Source organism: Danio rerio, chromosome 13, assembly GCF_052040795.2.
Source record: "Danio rerio strain M-AB ecotype USA chromosome 13, GRCz13ab, whole genome shotgun sequence".
NCBI lineage: Eukaryota > Metazoa > Chordata > Actinopteri > Cypriniformes > Danionidae > Danio > Danio rerio.
In genome coordinates, this window is record NC_141033.1 from 37,269,257 (window position 1) to 37,289,798 (window position 20,542).

Here is a 20,542-nt window from a genome sequence, read left to right on the forward strand (position 1 = left end):
AGAGACAGAAAGAGGGAGGGAAAGTTAGAGAGCGCCAGAGAAAGTAAGACAGAGAAAGAAGTGAAGGTACACACTTGCAAACCAATGACAGAGACATGTTCGGCTCTTATCAGAAGACACTGAGGTGCGCAATTTACCACTGAGAGGAAATGAAGAAGAAAAAAAAGGTGTAAAAGATAAAAAGAAAAGAGAGGACTAGGACTTCGCAAACATACCAAGAGGGATTCATAATTTTAGCTTGAGGGAAGTGTATATGTGCCTCTTTGAAGAAGAAAGCTCTTGTTCTACCTTGCATGGACGCGCGCACAGCCAACTGGCATAACAATTACAACTAAGAGCGGTTTCTGATGACTTGCATTTTTCAACAGAAGTTCGTAATTATGCTCACCCTTTATCCAGCAGCATTTTAATCCTCTTTTTTTCACAAATAGCTTCAAAAGAGAATGAGTTTCACCCACCTTGCGTTTCTCCCGAAGTTGGGCAGCTTCTTGAGGATGGTTGAAATGGAACATGGTGGCCTTTCCAAGTTGTATGTTCACACCTGATGAACATAGCAGCATACATTGTGAATAAATCAAAATTATGCAGTATCTATTTCTTTGGACATAATATAATGTAATACAATGGCCATACACCCAAAGGGCTTCACAATCATGAGGGGGGTCTCTCTACACCACCAACAGGTTGCAGCATTCACTTGGTTGATGCGATAGCAGCCACAAGACAACGGCGCAACTGCGCTTACCACACACCAGCTGTAGGTGGAGTGGAGAGACAGTGCCATGGGATTTTTAATGACCACAGAGAGTCAGGACCTCGATTTAATGTCTAATTCGAAAGAAACCATCCACTGACAGTATGGTGTCCCCTTCACTATATTCAGGCATTAAGACTCACAGGTTGAGCGCCCCAGGTTGTGGGCCCCCTGCTGGCCTCACTAACACCACTTCCAACAGCAACCTAGCTTTCCCATGTGGTCGCCCATCCAGGTACTGACCAGGCTCAACTCAGCTTCAGTGAGCAACCGGAATATTGAACAGTCAATAAAATTTTTTCAAGTTAAAGCAGTAACTGTTGCACAGAGAAAAAAGCAAAGACTAGCTGTCTGCATCCCCCTTTTTTCCAAACACATTCTAAACAACTCTATTCCTCTCTTATATGGTAAATAATGGCATACTGTTTCAATTGTGGCAAAGCAAACAATGAAAGCTGGAGATGAAAAGGGAGTAAATAGACCATTTAGACCTTGGGACCAACCTGGCTCTTAACATCCTAAAAAAAAAACATTATGCAAAACATTTCCTGAACATAACTTTCCCAATGGCATTATGGGATTGATGGGATTGTAAGAGCATCGGTTTCTTTGCCAACCCATGTCCATTTCTCTCTTACTCTCCTCCCTCTTTCTGGGGTGGAAAAAAACTAATCTTGCCTCCATTAATGACTTCCAAGGGGTGACAAAGCCCTTGAAAGGCCTGCATCAGATGGATTTGGGCCATGGTTGCTGTGGAAATTACTATCATTTGTTCAAAGGAAATGGCTTCAGATGCCACCGTGTCTAAAGCGGGGAACATTGGCAAATTGAAATTTGTGAAAAGGAGACTAGCATGGTCCTCTCACTCTCTTATGAACCTCCTTCCTTTTAGTTGGCTTTTTTTTTAATCCTACAACACCCAGAATAGATCTCGGCTGTTTTGTCTGAATTCTGGTGGTTTTACCCTTTTTGAAAGGTTAATCCCACACATGCACTTCAAACCCCCTATGCACTCTATCTGTTTCATCTGCCAATTAACTGCGGGGTCGGGTGCTTTGTCCGCCAGAGTCTTAACCTCAGTCTTGTTCGGCTGTTCTGGAAGTGCGGCGAGTATCACTCTGAGACGAGAGTCGCTCTGCTGGACATGTGCAAGGATTGAAGCAACAGGGCAGGACTTTTTCACTCCACAGGCTGTGAGGAAATCTGAATTGCCAAGATGCAAACTTATAGTACTCAAAGATCTCCTCTACATTCCATTTAAGACCAGAGGATGGCAAGATTCATACTATTCAGGATTTATATTATGTACATACATAATGCTCAGCATAAATGAGTACACCGCCTTTTGAATATAAATAGAAATTGCAAACTGAAATAAATATAATTTGATAATATGGTTTGGAATTTGATGTTTAATGAAATTATTTACATTTTAGCAATTATTTTGAGTTTAATTAAGAATTTTGCAGTATTGAAAAAAAAAATCCAACTTTTTGTTGATTTTGCATTGGGTTCAGCAAGCGCAGAATTGCGAAAAACTAGGGGGTCTTTAAGATATGTAGAAATAGACAGATAAAGCATTTAAATTGAAACGTGTTATTGCTAAATATTTTTAACAAACTACTAAACTTTAACTAAATTTAATATTTTCTATCATCATTTTTGTTCTACAAATGTATTATGCACAAATGCACAAATTATACATTTAAAAGAGAGGTCTGTAAGGGGTGTATTCATTAACGCTGAGCACTGTGTGTGTGTGTGTGTGTGTGTGTGTGTGTGTGTGTGTGTGTGTGTGTGTGTGTGTGTGTGTGTGTGTGTTTATTCCTTGTACAACAATAAAATTGATTGTGGCTCTGTAATGTTACTGGATGAGCCTTGTTCAATGGCATTATGAATAGCTAATGCCCAAACCTGTATCCATCTAGTATTGATTTTATACTAATAAACAAGTGTTCTGTCTTTGACAATGAAGTTGCACGGTGTACCTAAACAGCCTGCAGTCAGGCTATGCAGAATAATTGCTTATTGTATTTTTTTTAAATCGAGCAAAGATGCATTGAATGAGAATTTGGGATTGGGGTATTGGGACAGAGTGCTAGATAATAAGTATGTGTACTTCATGTGCTAGGCATAGCTTTATTCAGTTCAACAGACTACAGAGCACATCTATCTAAAAACCAAGTTCCAATCTTTGGAATTTGTATAAAAATATATATTTATACATTTGATGTTGTTTACATCACAGATGATTTCTGCTATTTAATTGCTGTTTTTGAGGTTCCTTCTCAATCTCAACCTTTAAACCATAAGCAAAGTAGTATTGTGGCACTTGCTTCATTATCTGCTACAGTATGTGCAGAATACTATTGTCTTGGTCCTCTCCACATCCTTCTTCTATTTCATTGTGATTAAAGGATTTTTCCCCCTAAAACCTGAGAAACTTAAAAATAATTTACATGGTAGGAGAAAATACTTTCTTGAAAATAACAACTATTACTTAGTTCAATGATGTGGATATCCTGTATGTAGATTGAAGTTGGATAAAGGGTAATTTTGTAATTTCAAGGGCAAATACCAACCTGTTTAAAGCATTAAATTATGATTATTCTACAAATATTATTGATATTACTTTATTTACATTTTATCATTAATAATGCGTCTCTTGTTTGTTTTTCTCTTGATGTAACTGTGTTCAGGGAAGTGTGTTTAGAATGAGGATAAGTGGGTTGAGTGTTATAAAATATAAAATGCAACAATTGTTACAATAAACAAAAGAAGATGTGCTCAATTGATCAAACTCAACATTAAAAACTTATAAGACAATAGAATAGACATCTCATGTTTCTTCCAAATTCAAACTGCATTTAAAGCTGTATTACACATTTGCAGTTTTGATATTTGAAAAAGGGCCGCATGATGTCGCCTCACAGCAAAAAGCTGTGGTCAGTTGGCATTTATGTGTGGTGTTTGCATGTTCTCCCAGTGTTCGCGTGGGTTTGCTCCGAGTGCTACGGTTTCTCGCACAGTCCAAAGACATGCTCTATAAGTGAATTAAGTGTATGTGAGTGTACGAGTGTTTCCCAGTACTGGGTTGTGGCTATAAGGGCATCTGCTGCGTAAAACATCAGCTGGAATAGATGGCGGTTTATTCCGTTTTGGCAACCCCTGATAAATAAGGGACTGAGCCGAAGGAAAATAAATGAATATTTAAGAAACACTTCCATCCATTGAACTAATTACATTCATTTTACATAGAAAAAAACTGCATAAAAATGCACAACTGTGCATTACCAACAATCATAAAAAGAAATAAGAAACACTGTCTAAAAATGACCTAATCAGCATATCAGAATGACAAAGATCATGTGAAACTGAAGACTGAAATATCGATTTTTGAAAATTCTATTTAAAAGTCATTTTGAACTGTGAAATTATGGCTAAGAACACCCTGTTAACATACAAAAAATACAGCATTTCCTAAAAAAAAAACCTGCAGTGGTTTGTCACAGATCATACCCTGGGACAGAAGGTATGGCTGGGTCACCTCCATCCCACTGACTGCACACCTGGCTCCTGGGAGCGGCACGAGCGTGACAGCTCCTCTCTGGTTCTCAAACACACAGTGTTCCCTCTGAAGAGCTTCACCGTGGAGAACTACAGAATAGAGAAAAGCACACATTGAAAGAAAAGCTCTGACATTGCCGACAGCTTCCTGTCAGGAACAAAATCGATGCGCACAGAATACAAACCTATATCCTGCTCTGGCTTGGTTCCTCCAGCCCCGACTGAAGTTATACCTTCCTAAACCACAGAGCAGGAAATACTTAGAAACTCCACAGTAGCAAATATCGATCCCATCAATACTCTAGTCACAGACCAGATGCTTTGCTTGGGCAAAACTGATAAGTAGCATCACGTCAAGGAGAATTGAGCTAAACTGGGCATGTTGGTTCTGCATTATGATGTGTGGCCTACCTTTAAATGATAAAGAACGACACCAGTGCTGAGCAGATCTTCATCAATGCGGATTAAATAGGGTATTTGGGAATCAAGCACTACACCGATTCCCTCTTTTCTGAGAGCCACTGCATCTTCCTAGATAAAATACACAAAAAGATAATAAGCTAAACTGATTAATATGTGCCTGAAAAAGCGGGACCAATGAGTAAAGCTGAAATGACAGACATGTAATTGTAAAGCATCAGAGCAGAGGAAACAGCGTGAGTTGTTTATGACTTTGTCTTCATGCCCCAAGGCCAAGCAGAATAATATCTGGCTTTGGCTATATGTCGAAAGGTTGAGGGAATGGGGATTCTAGGAGAGAGAGACAGGGAGAGACAGAAAGAGAGAGAGAGAGGTGCGAAAACAAGCAGAAAACACCATAAATCATTTAGATCACCATGGGTCCATCTCAAACTCTCAGTGTGCAAAAGGAAAACCACATCAACCAAACCAATCTCAAAGACATGCTGTTAAAACAAGGACATGTTACTAAAAATCAATATTACATATTCAGAAAAAAAGGCTACTTACAGACACTTGGTATTTGAGTTAAGTTACTACTAATGTACATTAACTGGTCACTTTATTAGATTCAACTGTTTGACTGCTAGTTATGGTAAGTATCTATCCAGCCAATCACATGAAATTATCTTGATGCATTACCTTTGGTCAAAACAACCTGATGAAGTTAAAATGAGAAAGAAAGTGATTACAGGGACTTGAAGTCTTAAATGTAGCACATCTGTTAGATAGACAGGCTGGTCTGAGTTTTTAGAAATCTGCTGATCTACTGGGAGTTTCACACACAACCAACTGTAAGGAGTACAGAGGAGAATGGTCCAAAAAAGAGAAAATATCCAGTTTTTGAAAAGATAGAAACCGTGTTGATTCCAGAGGTCAGAGCAGGCCACTCTGGTTTGAGGTGATAGAAAGGCAACAGCAACCCAAATAAAACTGCAGAAGAGCATCTCTAACACATAACACATCAAACCCTCGAGCAGATGAACTGAAGCAGCAGAATACAACATTGGTGCCAGTCCTGTCAGCAAGAACATGGAACTAACAATACAATTCACACAGGCTCAAAAAGCTGGACATTGGATGATTGTAAATAAGTCTGTCAAGTATTGATTTCTGCTGTGGCTTGGTAAGGTGGAATGGTAAGGTCAGAATTTAGTATAAACATGAAAGCATGAATTCATCCTGTTTTGTTTGATTTACTTTTTCCGGTTGCAGCTGGTATTGTAATAGTAGATATTAGATAATAGGAGATATTTTCTCAACAAACTTAAGTGTGTACAAATTGAGCATTGTTTAAACAAAATAGCCTAGTTGAGTTTTATTGCTGACCATTTCAATCCTTTTAGGACCAAAATGTACTCATCTTATGATTGCTACTTCCAACATGATATGATGCCCTTTCACAAATCATCTCAAACTGGTTTGTTGAACATGATAAGGAGTCCATTATACTCCAATGGCCTCAACAATCGGCAGATACATCCAATAACAAATTTAGAATGTGATTAAATGGAACATTTGCATAATGGATGTGTAGCCAGCAAATCTGCAGCAACAGCGTGATCTTATGTCAATAGGAAGCAAAATATCTGGGGAATGTTTGCAGCACCTTGCTTTAATAAGCCCAGAAAGATTCAGTTCTGAAGGCCCAGCTTGGTACTAGCATGATACAGTCTCTAATAAATTGACTGTAAGCATATAAAAAAATGACAGTTCAGTCTTAACAAAAACAAATTAGCTGGCCAACAGAAAACGCCTGTTTGATTTTTTTTAAAGGTTCAAGAAACCCTCAAGTGCTTTTTTGATATTTTAACAGATTTGAGTGTGTTGAGCATCAATTAGGACAACATCAGCACCCGTTAGCTTTAACTCTGTATAAAACTGGATAATTTTGAGCTTTTGTCAGCTAACTTCATCTTCCGGGTTTAAAATCGTTTTTAGTGTGGCATCAAAATTGGTGACAAAGTCTGCCTGTCCAGTGATGACGTTTCTCTTTATCATTAATATTATTATTATTATTATTTATAGAATTTTCTTCTTATGAGAAGACCCTTCTTATTATTTATTCATGACAGCACATGCTCTTTCGAAAACAAACCTGCCAAGCTGTGAGACTGCAGTTGCACACGTTAATAAGGGGTGTATGTGTTTGTTTCCATGTTCCACAGGGTTTGTTGTATGGTTTTCCCCTCGATGCTGTCAGGGCCAATAAAGCAAAGCTGTTTGTATGTAGCAAGAGCCGTATGAGAATTGGAAAATAGCAGACTTTGTCTTTTCAACCAATCAACTTTTATTAGTTGAGTTTGTTACCATTCAGACATCGCCTATATCCATGCTTCTGTGTTTGCCTATGCTTAAAATTTATACAGATTACCGGCAGGGTTAATGGTTGAAATAGATAGGGCATAAGACCTGCTGCACTGCTATCCACTTTGTCTGCATTCAGACTCTTGGATTTAGGAAGAGAGAAGTCCACCTCATTTATAGTGTTTATATGAACATGATTATCTTTATGATGGTTTAACAAATTTTGTTTCTGTTTATATTTATTCATTCTCCTTTGGCAAAGTCTCTATTTTAGAGGTCGCCACTTATGTGTGTATATTATTTGAAAATACAAATAGCCTATTGTATATGTAGCAGGGCATTAAATTACTTACTGTTTATTTGTTTGCATTTTAACTTTGTAAACTAAAAAATCATGTGTCTCCTAACATTTTGTGTCAATTTTTTTTTTAGTCTGACTTTGTGCGCCAATGGATAATGACCCTTTAAAAATGCTATACAGATTAGATAAAATATAAAAAACAAATCTTAAAATATCTGACTTTAAAATATGCTTCTGAATGCAGAGTATTCCAATTAAAAACTTAATAATCCAGAGCAAAATGAAAAATGTTGAAATGCTGCCGCTATTGTATGCTGAGCTTGTGATTAATACGCTAATAAAGGACAGTGTTGGCATTTCAATCAAAAATCATTACACTCCAACGCTGACAGTCCCAATCATACACTTTAAAAGTCACAGTTAAATCAATATTCACAAGGAAAACCCACATGGACATGAATTAAAGAGGGGAGGGGGGCATATCTAAATATGAATTTAATGACATTTGAACAGCACTTGAAAAAACAGTAATGATAAGCTGAAAAAATTATTAAGATATCTTTTTTTTCAAATACAGTAGCATGTGTCCATGCTATGACTCTAATTTAATTTTCCACAGAAATTAGAAGCCCTTCCATGTTTGCACTCATGCATGCCTTCAAAGCGCACATATTCTTCAAAGGCCATTTGACATCCGTGATGGTGCACGCAGATAGAGTATAAAGATTAATGCATCTGCTACTTTGAGAATGTTGGCTCCAAGGGAACCACTAGCACACTGACCCGGCACATATTAAATACATTTGGCAAGCAGGATTTAACATGTTCATTTTTAAACGCAAATCCTGAACATACTACGTTTGCGAAAATCCTTGCTGAAAAGATTGCTTAGAGCCCTATGGCTGTTTTTTTCCTTGTTTGTGCAAGTGTGGTTAGCCAGCAAAACTGGGTAAAGTTAGTACACAAGGACATCTTGCCAGTTAAACTAATAAATAAACCATGTGTAGAAGCATCCGAGAACATCATATGAAGGTTTTTCATAGACATACCAAATAAATACTATATCTTAAAATGGAACAATTCAGCTTTTAAAGAAAATTGTGGTTATAAGTTACGCCAAGTATTGTGCATTGCATAATTCTATGAATGTATACACTTCTAGCTGTTATAATTTTGTGTATTCCTACACACCGTCTACGTTTGAAACATTTCTATGCCATCCACATAGTAAGCAAACATCCCAAAAATTGCAAAAAAGTGTCATACCTCATCAAATAAGTACTTTGCTTTGAATAATGTGTGCTTTCATCAGGGAACGCATGTCTACTTCCAATACGGGAGAGGAAATAATGACAACAATCCACCTGACTGAACAATGAGAAAAGACCTTCGGATGCCCTGCGCATGCTAAAACAGCACAACAAAAAGAAAAACACTTGCATACCAATCTGCCCGTGAGGATGCATTCAAAATCAGAGAGGGCCAAAGGACATCTTGAAAGGAGTCATGGACTTGGACAGAGTGTTGGTATTAATTTAGAGATCTGGAGACTGGAGCACCATAGGTTTCATCTTCAGAATGAAAGTTAATGTGCTTTGGTTCACTGTGCTCAGTGACCTGAAAACTCAAATGTCTTTCATTCTCTGTGGAACTGCACAAAAGTTACTGCTTTGAAACTGCTTTTTATGACTTGTTTTCCACAGAACTCAGTAAACTCTTTGTATTATGTATCTAAGACTTTTACAAATGCAAATACTAGAAATAGGACCTTAAAAATAATGCAAAAGCACCATTAAATTATACATACCACTGAATGTCCAGATTATAAAAGTCAATTTGAAAGTTTTGTTTGATTTTTTTACAGATTTATTTTTCATGATTTAGTTTTTTCAGACATTACTACTTTTATTTTGAATGAGTCAGAGATGATGACTCAGAAAATAAAAGTGATAAGTTTGGTTTATTTATCAATTAAAACTACTTTATAAGTTCACAAGACATGGAACAGACAGAACTGAAGTCCATTTGACTAATGTATTGAAATTTTGATATTTTAAAGCACTACATACACTAACTGGCCACTTTATTAGGTAGAGCTTACTACTACCGGGTTGGATCCCCTTTTGCATACAGAACTGCCTTAATCCTCCATGGCATAGATTCAACAAGGTACTAGAAATATTTCTCAGAGATTTTGGTCCATATTCACATATTAACATCACACAGTTGCTGTAGATTTGTCAGCTGCACATCCATGATGTGAATCTCCCATTCCACCACATCTCAAAGGTGCTCTATTGGATTGAAATGTGGTGATGGTAGAGGCTATTTGAGTGCAGTGAACTCATTGTCATGTTCAAGAAACCAAGCTGAGATGATTTGCGCTTTATGACATGACGCGTTATCCTGCTGGAAGTTGCCATTAGAAGATGGGTACACTGTGATCATAAAAGGATGGACATGGTTAGCAACAATATTCAGGTAGGCTGTGGCTTTAACACAACGCTTAATTGTTACCAATGGGCCCAAAAAAATGTGCAAAAAAGATATCCTCCAAACCATTACACCACCACCACCAGACTGAACCATTGATACAAGGCAGGATGGATCCATGCTTTCATGTTGTTGATGCCAAATTCTGACTCTACCATCTGAATGTCACAGCAGAAATCGAGACTCATCAGACCAGGCAACATTTTTCCAATCTTCTATTGTCCAATTTGGTGTGGTCTTCTGCTGCTGTAGCTCAAGGTTGGACGTGTTGTGCATTGAGATGCTCTTCTGCATACCTTGGTTGTAAAAAGTGTTTTTTTGGGTTACTGTTGCCTTTCTATCAGCTCAAACAAGTCTGACCATTCTCCTCTGACCTCTGCCATCAACAAGGCATTTGTTGCCCACAGAAATGCCGCTCACTGGATATTTTCTGTTTTTCAGATCATTCTCTGAAAACCCTAGAAATGGTTGTGCATGAAAATCCCAGTAGATCAGCAGTTTCTGAATTACTCAGACCAGCCCGTCTGGCACCAACAACCATGCCATGTTCAAAGTCATTAAATCACCTGTCTTCCCATGCTTATTTTTTGCATTCTGGTTTGAACTGCAGCAGATCGTCTTGACCATGTCTACATGCCTAAATGTCTTAAGTTGCTGCCATGTGATTGGCTGATTAGAAATATGCGTTAACGAGCACTTGGACAGGTGTACCTAATAAAGTGGCTGGTGAGTGTATATACATTTCTATTTACTGAAAATGTAAAATAAAATGTAAAAAATGTAAAAAAAAAAAAAAAAAAAAAAAGAAGGGGTTTGCAGCTGGGTAAATAAGGATCAAATTTGTATTTTGGGTGAAATGGGCTTATTAAGACTGCACTGAAAAGGATGCCACCAAATGCGAGGAAGTTGGAAGAAGAACTTGTGAAAAAGGAAAAGTTGTGTTGAAGTTAAACCTCATGCAGCCAACTGTAACCTATGGAATATGCTTGCTGCATAATGTTCCCTAAAGAAGAAAAGAAGTGCATATAAGTCACCTTAAAATGATATAATAACCAGCACTCTTTTTTAAAAAATGCAGCCTTCTTCCGCTCATCTACCGTTCTTCCCTCATTCTCCCCCTCTTCAGCCTAGAGAGCAATGTGTCTATTTCCACCTCATCGACAGCAGCGAACATAGCAAAATCCTTTTCTCCTAACGAAGAGGGAGACGCATCGATTGTGTGAAGGGTCTCCTCTCCACACTTAATTAAATGAATTCTTCCAAGACTTCATTAGATGGGAGAGAGAGATTGAGAAAGAGAGAGAAGAAGAAAGATAGGAACCATGTCGGCAGATTAATGTACTGTATCACTTTTCAGAGGGGGAGGCAGAGAGAGAGAGAGAGAGAGAGAGACCGAGAGCAAGTTACCTTCTGCCCCCAAGAACTTCTTAAACATGGTGTGTGTGGTGGTTGTAAAATTACATGCACTCTCAACTTCTGCTGCAAATGAGATTTGGCTGGCATTTAAAAGCTCATCATAAAACCGCTAATTTATTTCACTCTCTTGGCAAATTAAAGGTGGCTCCAGTGCCCAAGACTTCAGCAATTTGAAGCGTAGAATGTGGTCTGAAAACAAGGCAGATGCACCGGGTGAAGATTAAAAGGAGCTCTGAATATATACAGGTTGAGAGATCAAGAGAGGATAAGAACTGCAAAATGGTGCACTGACTATAAAATGGAGAGGAGATGAGAGAAGTGAAGAGAAGCTTAAAATTATATATTATACACAAAAACAATATTCATGCAGAACTTTTTTTTTTAATGTTCTAAGTGATGTTTAATCCATGCAAACTTGCTTTCATGGTACTAAACATTATTTACATTCAAAATAATACATTCTAAAACCTTGACATATAATTTTCTTCTTCTGATATTAGTTGTGGAAACTCAAGCAATAAGGATCTCTTGTTCTATAACACTTTAACTCTTAATTGTAGACTCTGATGGGATACTTTAAATAAGTTTATTGGTAACTTTAGACTCTCTGGATCATTTGAATTAGTGAAGCGTTAAAAAGTTTAATTTAACAAGATCATTTGAATCTGTAAATGTTTGACTCACTCTGGCTGATCAGTTTAATGATTAAATTTATTTTGCATTTAAAGCCACAGGCTACAAAAAAAAGCTATATTGACCTCAGACACCAAATTGGCAGATTCTACATTATATAATGAATAATCTGATGGGTGTTTTGAGCTGAAACTTTTCAGACACAATCTGGAGACACCAAAGACTTATCATACATCTTGTAAAAGAGGTAAAATAGGTGCCCTTTAAGTTAACTCACTGCTAAGTTTCTGCAATGATATTCAGGAAAGATGTAAGGTTGTATTAAAGACAAAGTGGATTTGCAGTCTTTAAGAAATGGTGGTTCATAAATGCGGGGTCTAATCCCTTCCTAAAATTAAATCTGTAACAGCGCAATTCTGTTCAAAAAGCCACATAATTTGAAGAAGCATTTCTGTTTTGTATTAAATGAGATGAGAAAAGCAGAAGTTTAGGAAAAGCATTCTGTTCAAATGCAACAGTTATTGTCTTGCCTTCACAAGAATCAAGAAAACTTAAACCTATGAATGTGTCAGAATGATATATATTAATTATTTTTACTGAGATCCAAGGTGGCACAGTGGCTAAGTGGTTAGCACTGTTGCCTCTCAGCAAGAAGGTTGCTGGTTCAAGTCCCAGTTGGACCAGTTGGTGTTTCTGTGTGAAGTTTGCATGTTCTTCCCGTGTTTGTGTGGGTTTCCTCCGGGTGCTCCAGTTTCCCCCACAGTCCAAAGACATATAGGTGAATTGGGTAAACAAAATATGCCTTAGGGGATGAATGTGTGTGTGAATGTGAGCATGTATGTGTGTTTCCAGGTACTGGGTTGCAGCTGGAAGGGCATCCGCTGCATAAAAAAAAGCCGGAATAGTTGGCAGTTCATTCTGCTGTGGCAACCCCTAATAATCAGGGACTAAGTCGAAGGAAAATGAATGAATGAATGAATGAATGAATACTGAGGTCCATGTTGATCAATTGCAGACATTAGAGACATTCATACATGTTTTCCTTTACTTTACTTGGCTCTCAGATTGACTAAAATAATGCTACTTCATTTTTTCTGCTCCATCAGCTATAATCTGGTGATCTCAGAGCTTATTAAAGGAACACTTAATTAATACCATCCGATGTTCATTTCCATGCCATTTTATTATCTGAAGGTATTTCACACCAATCCAAGGCTGAAAAAGAACGTGTTGCAATCACAACACAGCAATTAAACAGTTGTCATGGATAATTAAAGAGTGGATTTTAACAAACACTGAAAGTGATAAAGAAGCGAGGGGAGAAAAATGAAATTCTGAGAAAAGGAAGGGTGGGAGGAGGACAGAAAAACATTCAGTTAATATATAAATAAATGCTTTTCTAGAGCCACCTCAATGCAACAATAAGCATGTGTGTGTGTGTAGCACTGAGGGATTTGATGCATCTTTTTTCGAAATGAAAACAAATGGCACAATCGACTGGAAGATAAACTGCTCTGGTTAGGCCGCAATATCTGTCATCAATCCTCCCTATTCCCTTCAGTTCTGTATGAGCACTCCTAAATTAACAAATGTGACGAGGGCACATCACCTCACCAGCTGCCTAAGACATGGACAACGACTCCCCCATTCACTCTTTATTTTTCTCTTTGAAAGTCCACTATTGAAGCACGTCTCCTTATTAACCGCTGTCCCCTCCCCATGCTCCCTGCAACCAATCTACAACAGCACAACTGCATAACTTTGCATTTCAAATGTCCCTCAGAAAGCGAATTAAGATTCTGTTTACGTCCCAGAGCCAGAATTGCCATCACTCTCTAAAAGCGTCAATTTACTCCTGTGAAGCAACGAATCAACTAAGTTAACCCTGAGAGAGCTGAAATGAGAGAGAAAGAGAGTTAAAAAGAGATTTTGAGAGTTCAGATAAAAATGACATCCATCAAAACAATATTCTTTACAAGACATTACTAAACATTAGGGAGGAGATAGAAAAGAAAATGGAAAAATGGAAGATTTTTTTTTTTAAATGACAGCAGCTGAGATTATCACGCTGTCATCATTACTATTAATCAACACCAAAAGAAAACTCTGAAATTAGATTACAGGGCCTTGAGAACAGATTTTTTTAAACACTGCAAACGGTAGATTATAAGGTTATGCATTTAGGAGATTTTGGGCTCTATTTTGACGATCCATGCGCAAAGTGCAAAGCGCAGGGCACAAACGCATTCAGGGTGTGTCAGAATCTACTTTTGCCAAAATAAGGACGGAAAATTTGCTTTGCGCCATGGCGCATGGTCTAAAAGGGTTGAGCTTATTATCTTAATGAGTTGTAGGTTTGTTTTGAGAATAAACCAATCAGTCTCATCTCCCATTCCCTTTAAAAGCCAGTTGTGTCGCGCCATAGTACATATGCTATTTACATGACGAATTTGTAAGTGGAAAAACAGCAATTTACTAGCAAGAAAACAGTTAAACAGAGCATCTGCAGCGCGAGAATGAGAGATAAGGCTTTTTTCCATTCAGCGAGCGGTATTAAATTCCATTAAAACAACTCCTCCACTATACAACCTGAAAATAGCAAATAGTTTACAGCCAAAAAGCATGCGAGTAATTCAATGAGAGCAGCCATTTTGAAAAGGTAAAAAAATGCCCTTCCACTGCCTGCACTGTCATGAAAATCCACAAGAGGGCAAAATACAAGTATCAAATTGTATAGAACAGGTTTTCAAGCAAAAAATGGATCCGGTTGATATTATAGAAACCTTTGTATCAAATATGATACATACGGCTTTATAGGCATTTTAAATAAATCCCACTACATGAATTGAATAATAAATTAAGTCTATCTGTCCACCCCAACAGTCCAATAGCTATACTGAAAGGTCTAACAGCAGATCTGCTCCCCATTCAGGCTGCTGCAAATAAGCTCAGGCAAAACTATTCTTAGTTGTGACCTTTCTGAAGTCCCACTTCTGCCTCAGCAAAGAATCTTAACAGCTGGCCTTTTATTCTTGAATATCTCTGAATGTTTCAATGCGAAGGGCTGATCAAAAAAAAACTCCTTTTTATTCACAAACATGTCTTTAAGATGCCATCACACTCATCACAAGACAAGCAGAACAGCTGTAGATGCTTCATTAAGCACAATCAAAAGTCCAGACTGCTTGTAAAATTTTGTATCTTGCATCACATAGAGACAAGTATCCATCTTAGGCACACATTCCTTCTTTGCAATATGTCTGTTAGCAATTTGCTTTTTTCTTTTTTATCCAACATACCCATTGCGTTCATGCCATGTGTTGTTAGCAAGCTAGCAACTGGAACTCCAACCGAACAGTGATGGAAAGAATTACGGCACGGCCATATTAATTAGTGCACTGGATGCTCTGAGATTAAACCACCATATGTGACTAATCAAAATGTCTTAATTAAGGGGGCTAGCATTGTCTTGTAAAAGCCACAGTGCTCTGGGCTTCTTGATTAACCTGTTCTAGAGCTTGATTTCCACCTTTAACCATTTCATTTTCAAAGGAGTTTAAAAAATATATTAAATATAAATTAATAAATCATTTATTTATTTTAATTCCACCCCTACCCATGCAAGTGCATTGCATTAAACAAAATAAAAATATACTTTTTTTTTTTACTCAGGGCTTTTGAATGGTTGACTGTATTTGGTCGTTGATTTGCAATATGCAATTATTTTCACGTAGATCCTGGCTAGTCCTGAATGCATTACATATCCTCATGACTGCCAAAAAATTCCATTATTTTTAAGGTCAAATAAGCAAAAATAAAAAATGCCAAAAAATTTGCACTATTTTGTCAGTAACTTTAATAACATCACTTTTTGTGAAGCAGATAAACCTTTTCAGTAAAAATAGTCAGGTTCTAATAAGAAAAACAGACAAGAGCATTTTATAAGCACAAATTTTTTAACAGTGTCTTAAGCTGTGGTATCTATCGTACAACCCTGATAATAAACTCATCTCAGTAGATATTTTATGAAATGATGGTGGTGCACCAAATTTTATGACCACCAAACGTTATGATTTCAATTTTATTTAACTATATTACCCCAAATCAAAAAAGTTTTCTAATCAGCCAACTTTTGTATCCATTTGATGTGTTACACAGCAACATGCTTTGAAACACTTCATCAGCCACTGGCATGTGTGCAGAGGTCTTGTGCTCACTTGAGACAGGCCTGCCAGCTTTGCTTTCTGCTTTGTACTCCTTGCTCAGGGTCACTATCAACATGAAAAACCATTATATTGACTGAGAGCTTTAGAGGATTAAAGTCATTTTGTAAAGACAACACAGACAGTTATATAAAACTGGACCTACGTGTATTGTATTTGGAATTGATTTAGAGAGACCAAGCAATTAATAATACATCACTTACACTTATGTTGTTCCAAATTTGTAAGTTATGATTTGCTTTCTTCTATGCCAGTATTTTTTTGATAATGCTGCTATTAGTCAAGGCTCTATTTCACACGTTCAATCACTCTCTCTACGCATTAAAAATGTGTAAAGAAAATTGTCCTAAAACATTTTAATAGAAAAAAACTTTTTAAAATAAAACATCTGAACAAAATCTCTCTCTTTTTTTGCAGTTTTGGTAGCTGTAGTATAAGAAGGATAATAAAATTTGGGATAATTTTTTACTGTCTTTGAATTATTTTTTTTTTTTTTTGTAAACTGCACAAGCTAATTTGGCAGTATTAGACTATAAAAAAATGTTAGGGCTCTATTTTATTCTGAAGCGCATGGCGCAAAAGCAGAGGAAAAATGCACTCTGCGCCCCGGCGCATGGTCTAACAGGGTTGTGCTTATTCTCTTAATGAGTTATTGGTGTGTTTTGAGCATAACGTGCATTAAACAAATCAGAGTCCCATCTCCTATTCCTTTAAAAGTCAGTTGTGTCACGCCATGGCACATTTGCTATTTACATGGCGGAAATTGTAAGTGGAAAAACTGAATGCTTCACTTGCGAGAAAACAGTTAAACAGACCATCTGCAGTGCAAAGATAAAGAACAAGCTTCCTCCTAAAAAACAAGCTTCCTTCCGGCTTCTTTACTTTTTCTTTACTTTACTTTTATTCTTTACTCTTTTACTTTTTTGGAGTAAGGAAATGGTGTATTTGCACTCCACTGAAGACATCATTAGCCTACATATTTAACTTTGTTTGCGCAAAGATTTGTTAAAAAATATTTCCAAATTAATTTCTAATTCCCAGCAAATTAATAAATGAACAATAATAATGAAGTGTAGTCAAAAAACAGAGTTATATCTAAACACGTCTTTATCTTATGTCCCATATAGTGATGCATTCATCTCCAAAACCTTACAGGTGGACAAATCTAAACTTGCTTTTATGAAAACAGATAAAAAATATCCATATAATAAATAATACTCATTTAATAATAATCATTAAATAATAATAATAATAATAATAATAATAATAATAATAATAATAATAATAATAATATTACTATACAAATGCTAATTGTCAAATAAACTGAAAAAAGTTTCAGTTTCAAATAGCAGCATGCCAATAATGCGTCTTAACACACCTCCTTTATAGACCCACAAACCCATGAGTCCAAACTGGCGCAAATGGATTTGCTGTTTTTTGGCCTATAGACAATCCCCTTGGAAACAGGAAAGTGCTCAGAATTGTAAAAAGAAAATGAGTACGTCTCCATTGTTTATAATCCCATTAACCAAAAATACAATAAAATACAATACAACAATAAATAATAATAATAATGAAATACAACCATGAATAATAATAATTTCTTTCAACTGAAAACAGGGCCTTGTATCTTATATATCATTTTCATGTGAATTTGTGTTCATTTTAAGCTTAGGTTTCTAAAGGCCTCTTTTTAAATAAATAGTTGTCAGACTACTGTATATTAGCACACCTATCCACCAAGAAAAACATGAAAACTCCCACAAATCCACAGAATTATTATTTTTTTTCCCCAGAGAAACAATCCTTATTACATGGAAGAATCTCCAAGCAATCCTTTTAAAAACATACATTTAGACATTATGTATGGCCGTCGCTCCAACTGTGCATATACACACATTGGGTTGTGGACATTAGGGTGATTGAGGAAGAGAAACCACAATGCATGGCACACACAGCCTCAGCTAATACTTCTTCACCATTTTAATCATCCGCTGCACAGACCCCCTCCCTTCACTCTGCCACATGTTGACTTCAACATCATTAAAGCCGTTTTTATGGTGGCTGGATGACATAGTAATCTAAATAGCTTGAAAATTAAATATAAACCATGGGTAGACTTTTCTTTGTTTATTCCATTGCTTCAAATCCATGTGGAGGAGCATGAATCATCAAAGTGCTACAGTGCCATCTTTTGGTTCAACCTTTTCACCTCAGAAGACATTGAAGTCAATCAAAATGAAAGAATGAAAACATGCTCTGAAGCATTAGAAACATATACGCTGTAAAATGATATCATTTTGGCTAAGCATCACCATGATTGCTAACCCTTCCTTTAAGTACTATGGTACATGCAGTCTAAAATATACAGGTTGTTTAAACCCAAATTTGGCCATGATATAGACAATTTAAACCTAATATTTATTATTATTATTATTATTTAAAATATTAACCCAGTGGTTAGGTTTGTCCATACTTTACCCAAATTTGGGCTCAAAATGTGTAGATTGTAGCTTCTCTGGGAATTGTTTGTACTAAGGTCTTAAGTCTTAATCATGTACCAATCAACCACATAAAAACATTCAAACCACTCGCATAGCACTTTCTGAATGGATATTCAGTTTGAACTTGATACTTCATATTGTATTTTTCATTTACAACTGATTGTCAGCCAGCAACATGATGCAATAATTACACAAGACAACAGATGCTTAATATGCAATCCCTTGCCATTGATGAAAAAAAACTATGTAAAAACATTAATTTTCTGCCTTTTGGTGTTTACAAAAATCACGTAGCATTGTTAAATCTTGTGTTTCTCAGTCAAGCTCAAAGGCAGAACAAAAAAAGGGGAGCTTTGAGATTTGTGCCTTTGTTCTTGTTTTTGTAGGCTGACTCTTTCTCGCTACAACACTTTTCCCTCAAAAAAAAAAAAAAATGGAGACGCCAAAGCACTTGAAAAAGGTGGCGAAGAATAAGCAGTTGAGAAGCGAACACGCTCATTATGGTGGGACTTGAGAAAACAGCCCCGGCGAAGTGCTATTTGAAGTGATTATCTGCAATTAAATTCAGCTGATGCATCAACGGCTCGTCCCCGTGCTGTTAGGTGGCTTGGCGAGGACAGAGGAGAAAATTACAGAAGCTGACGACAAATTGGTCCCTGGATAGTTCTTCAACTTTCTGTCTCCCCCAACACGTGCTGATTTCCATTGGCTAAAAGCGGGATGGTCAGAGAAGCAGTTGGCAAGCTGGCATGGCGGGAAGTGAGTAATAGCTAAACAGAGGTCTGGGCTATTTGGCCCCTTTGTGGCTTGTGTCTTGCTGCCCGGACTGGAGCAGATGAGCAGCTAAAAGCTCAGAGAGTATGCGTGACCATCTGCCATCTCTGTTTTGCTCTCCGCTTCAAAGATTTGGGTGTGTATGTGTGTAAATGAGACAGCGAGAGAGGTGATGCTTTTGCTCCCTCACTCTCCTTTTTTTTCCATCACAGACTCTTTCCTGTCTCCCTATCCGCTTTCACACACACACATACACAGAGGAGCAAGACAGAGGTAATAGTCTCTCATACCAATGAGCTTATGCTGTGTATTCTGACAGTTCCAGCTTGTGGCCTGAAATTGACCCCCAGACTCCAGCTACAGTCTGAAAACCTCCATTTACAACACCACAGGCTGCTCCACAGCACAGCATCACACACACACATGCAGCCAGAGGCTAAAAATGCTGCAAAACATCTGCGCTTCTTCAGTGCAACACTGCCACCTGTTGGTGGGAAATCTAACATTAGGCATCATGGAAGTATCCTCCAGTTATATATTGCTACTCAACCAAAGCCTGTTGCGTTTTCACAAGTTTTGACATAGAACAGGGATATGAATTTATTACAGGACAGTCTCATTTGAGCAACCTGGGGTTAAGTGCCTTGTTCAAGGGCACAGCAGTAATGACTCCACATGGGGACCAAACCATTAAACCTTCTCCAAACACAGCATAACATCACATAACAATGTTTTACGAAAGAAAAATCTGATCAGGAGTTCAAAATCAGCTTACGTAAGTCTTTACTAAATTGAAGATTGCACTAAACTCACTAATTTTTCCAGAAAGATTTTGTATAACAAATGAAAGAAAAAGGTTATTTTGTTTAGAGTAAACTCTACATTTAAAGGAGAGCTCTGTTGTTTCACTTCATCTTTTTGAACAGGCGTAAGAACAAGAAAAAAAAAAGCTTGCTGAAAACATGAGATGGTTGAGATAGAAGCTTTCAACATATTCTGCCATATTTGTACTTTTATTATATGTTATCTACTACAATATATTGCAACAATGACACATTTAACCCTAGTGCACTGTTTAAATTTACCACTCTTTTGTTATGTTCATGTTGAA

The 20,542-nt window shown here is 37.1% G+C and overlaps 1 protein-coding gene across 6 annotated transcripts in view; it reads right to left on the bottom strand.

The window, feature by feature from the left end:
• kif16bb (kinesin family member 16Bb) overlaps window positions 1-20,542 on the bottom strand; it is a 56,550-nt gene that overhangs the window by 16,368 nt on the left and 19,640 nt on the right. For all 6 annotated transcript variants that reach the window (XR_015506204.1, XR_015506205.1, XM_087279562.1 and 3 more), the window contains 4 exons: window positions 4,733-4,852; window positions 4,507-4,558; window positions 4,274-4,411; window positions 459-541 (listed from right to left, as the gene is read on the bottom strand). Coding sequence is in view for 4 of the 6 variants with exons in the window: in XM_087279562.1 (XP_087135688.1) it covers window positions 459-541; window positions 4,274-4,411; window positions 4,507-4,558; window positions 4,733-4,852 (393 nt within the window). In the remaining 2 variants the exon portion in view is untranslated. The remainder of the gene's footprint in view (window positions 1-458; window positions 542-4,273; window positions 4,412-4,506; window positions 4,559-4,732; window positions 4,853-20,542) is intronic.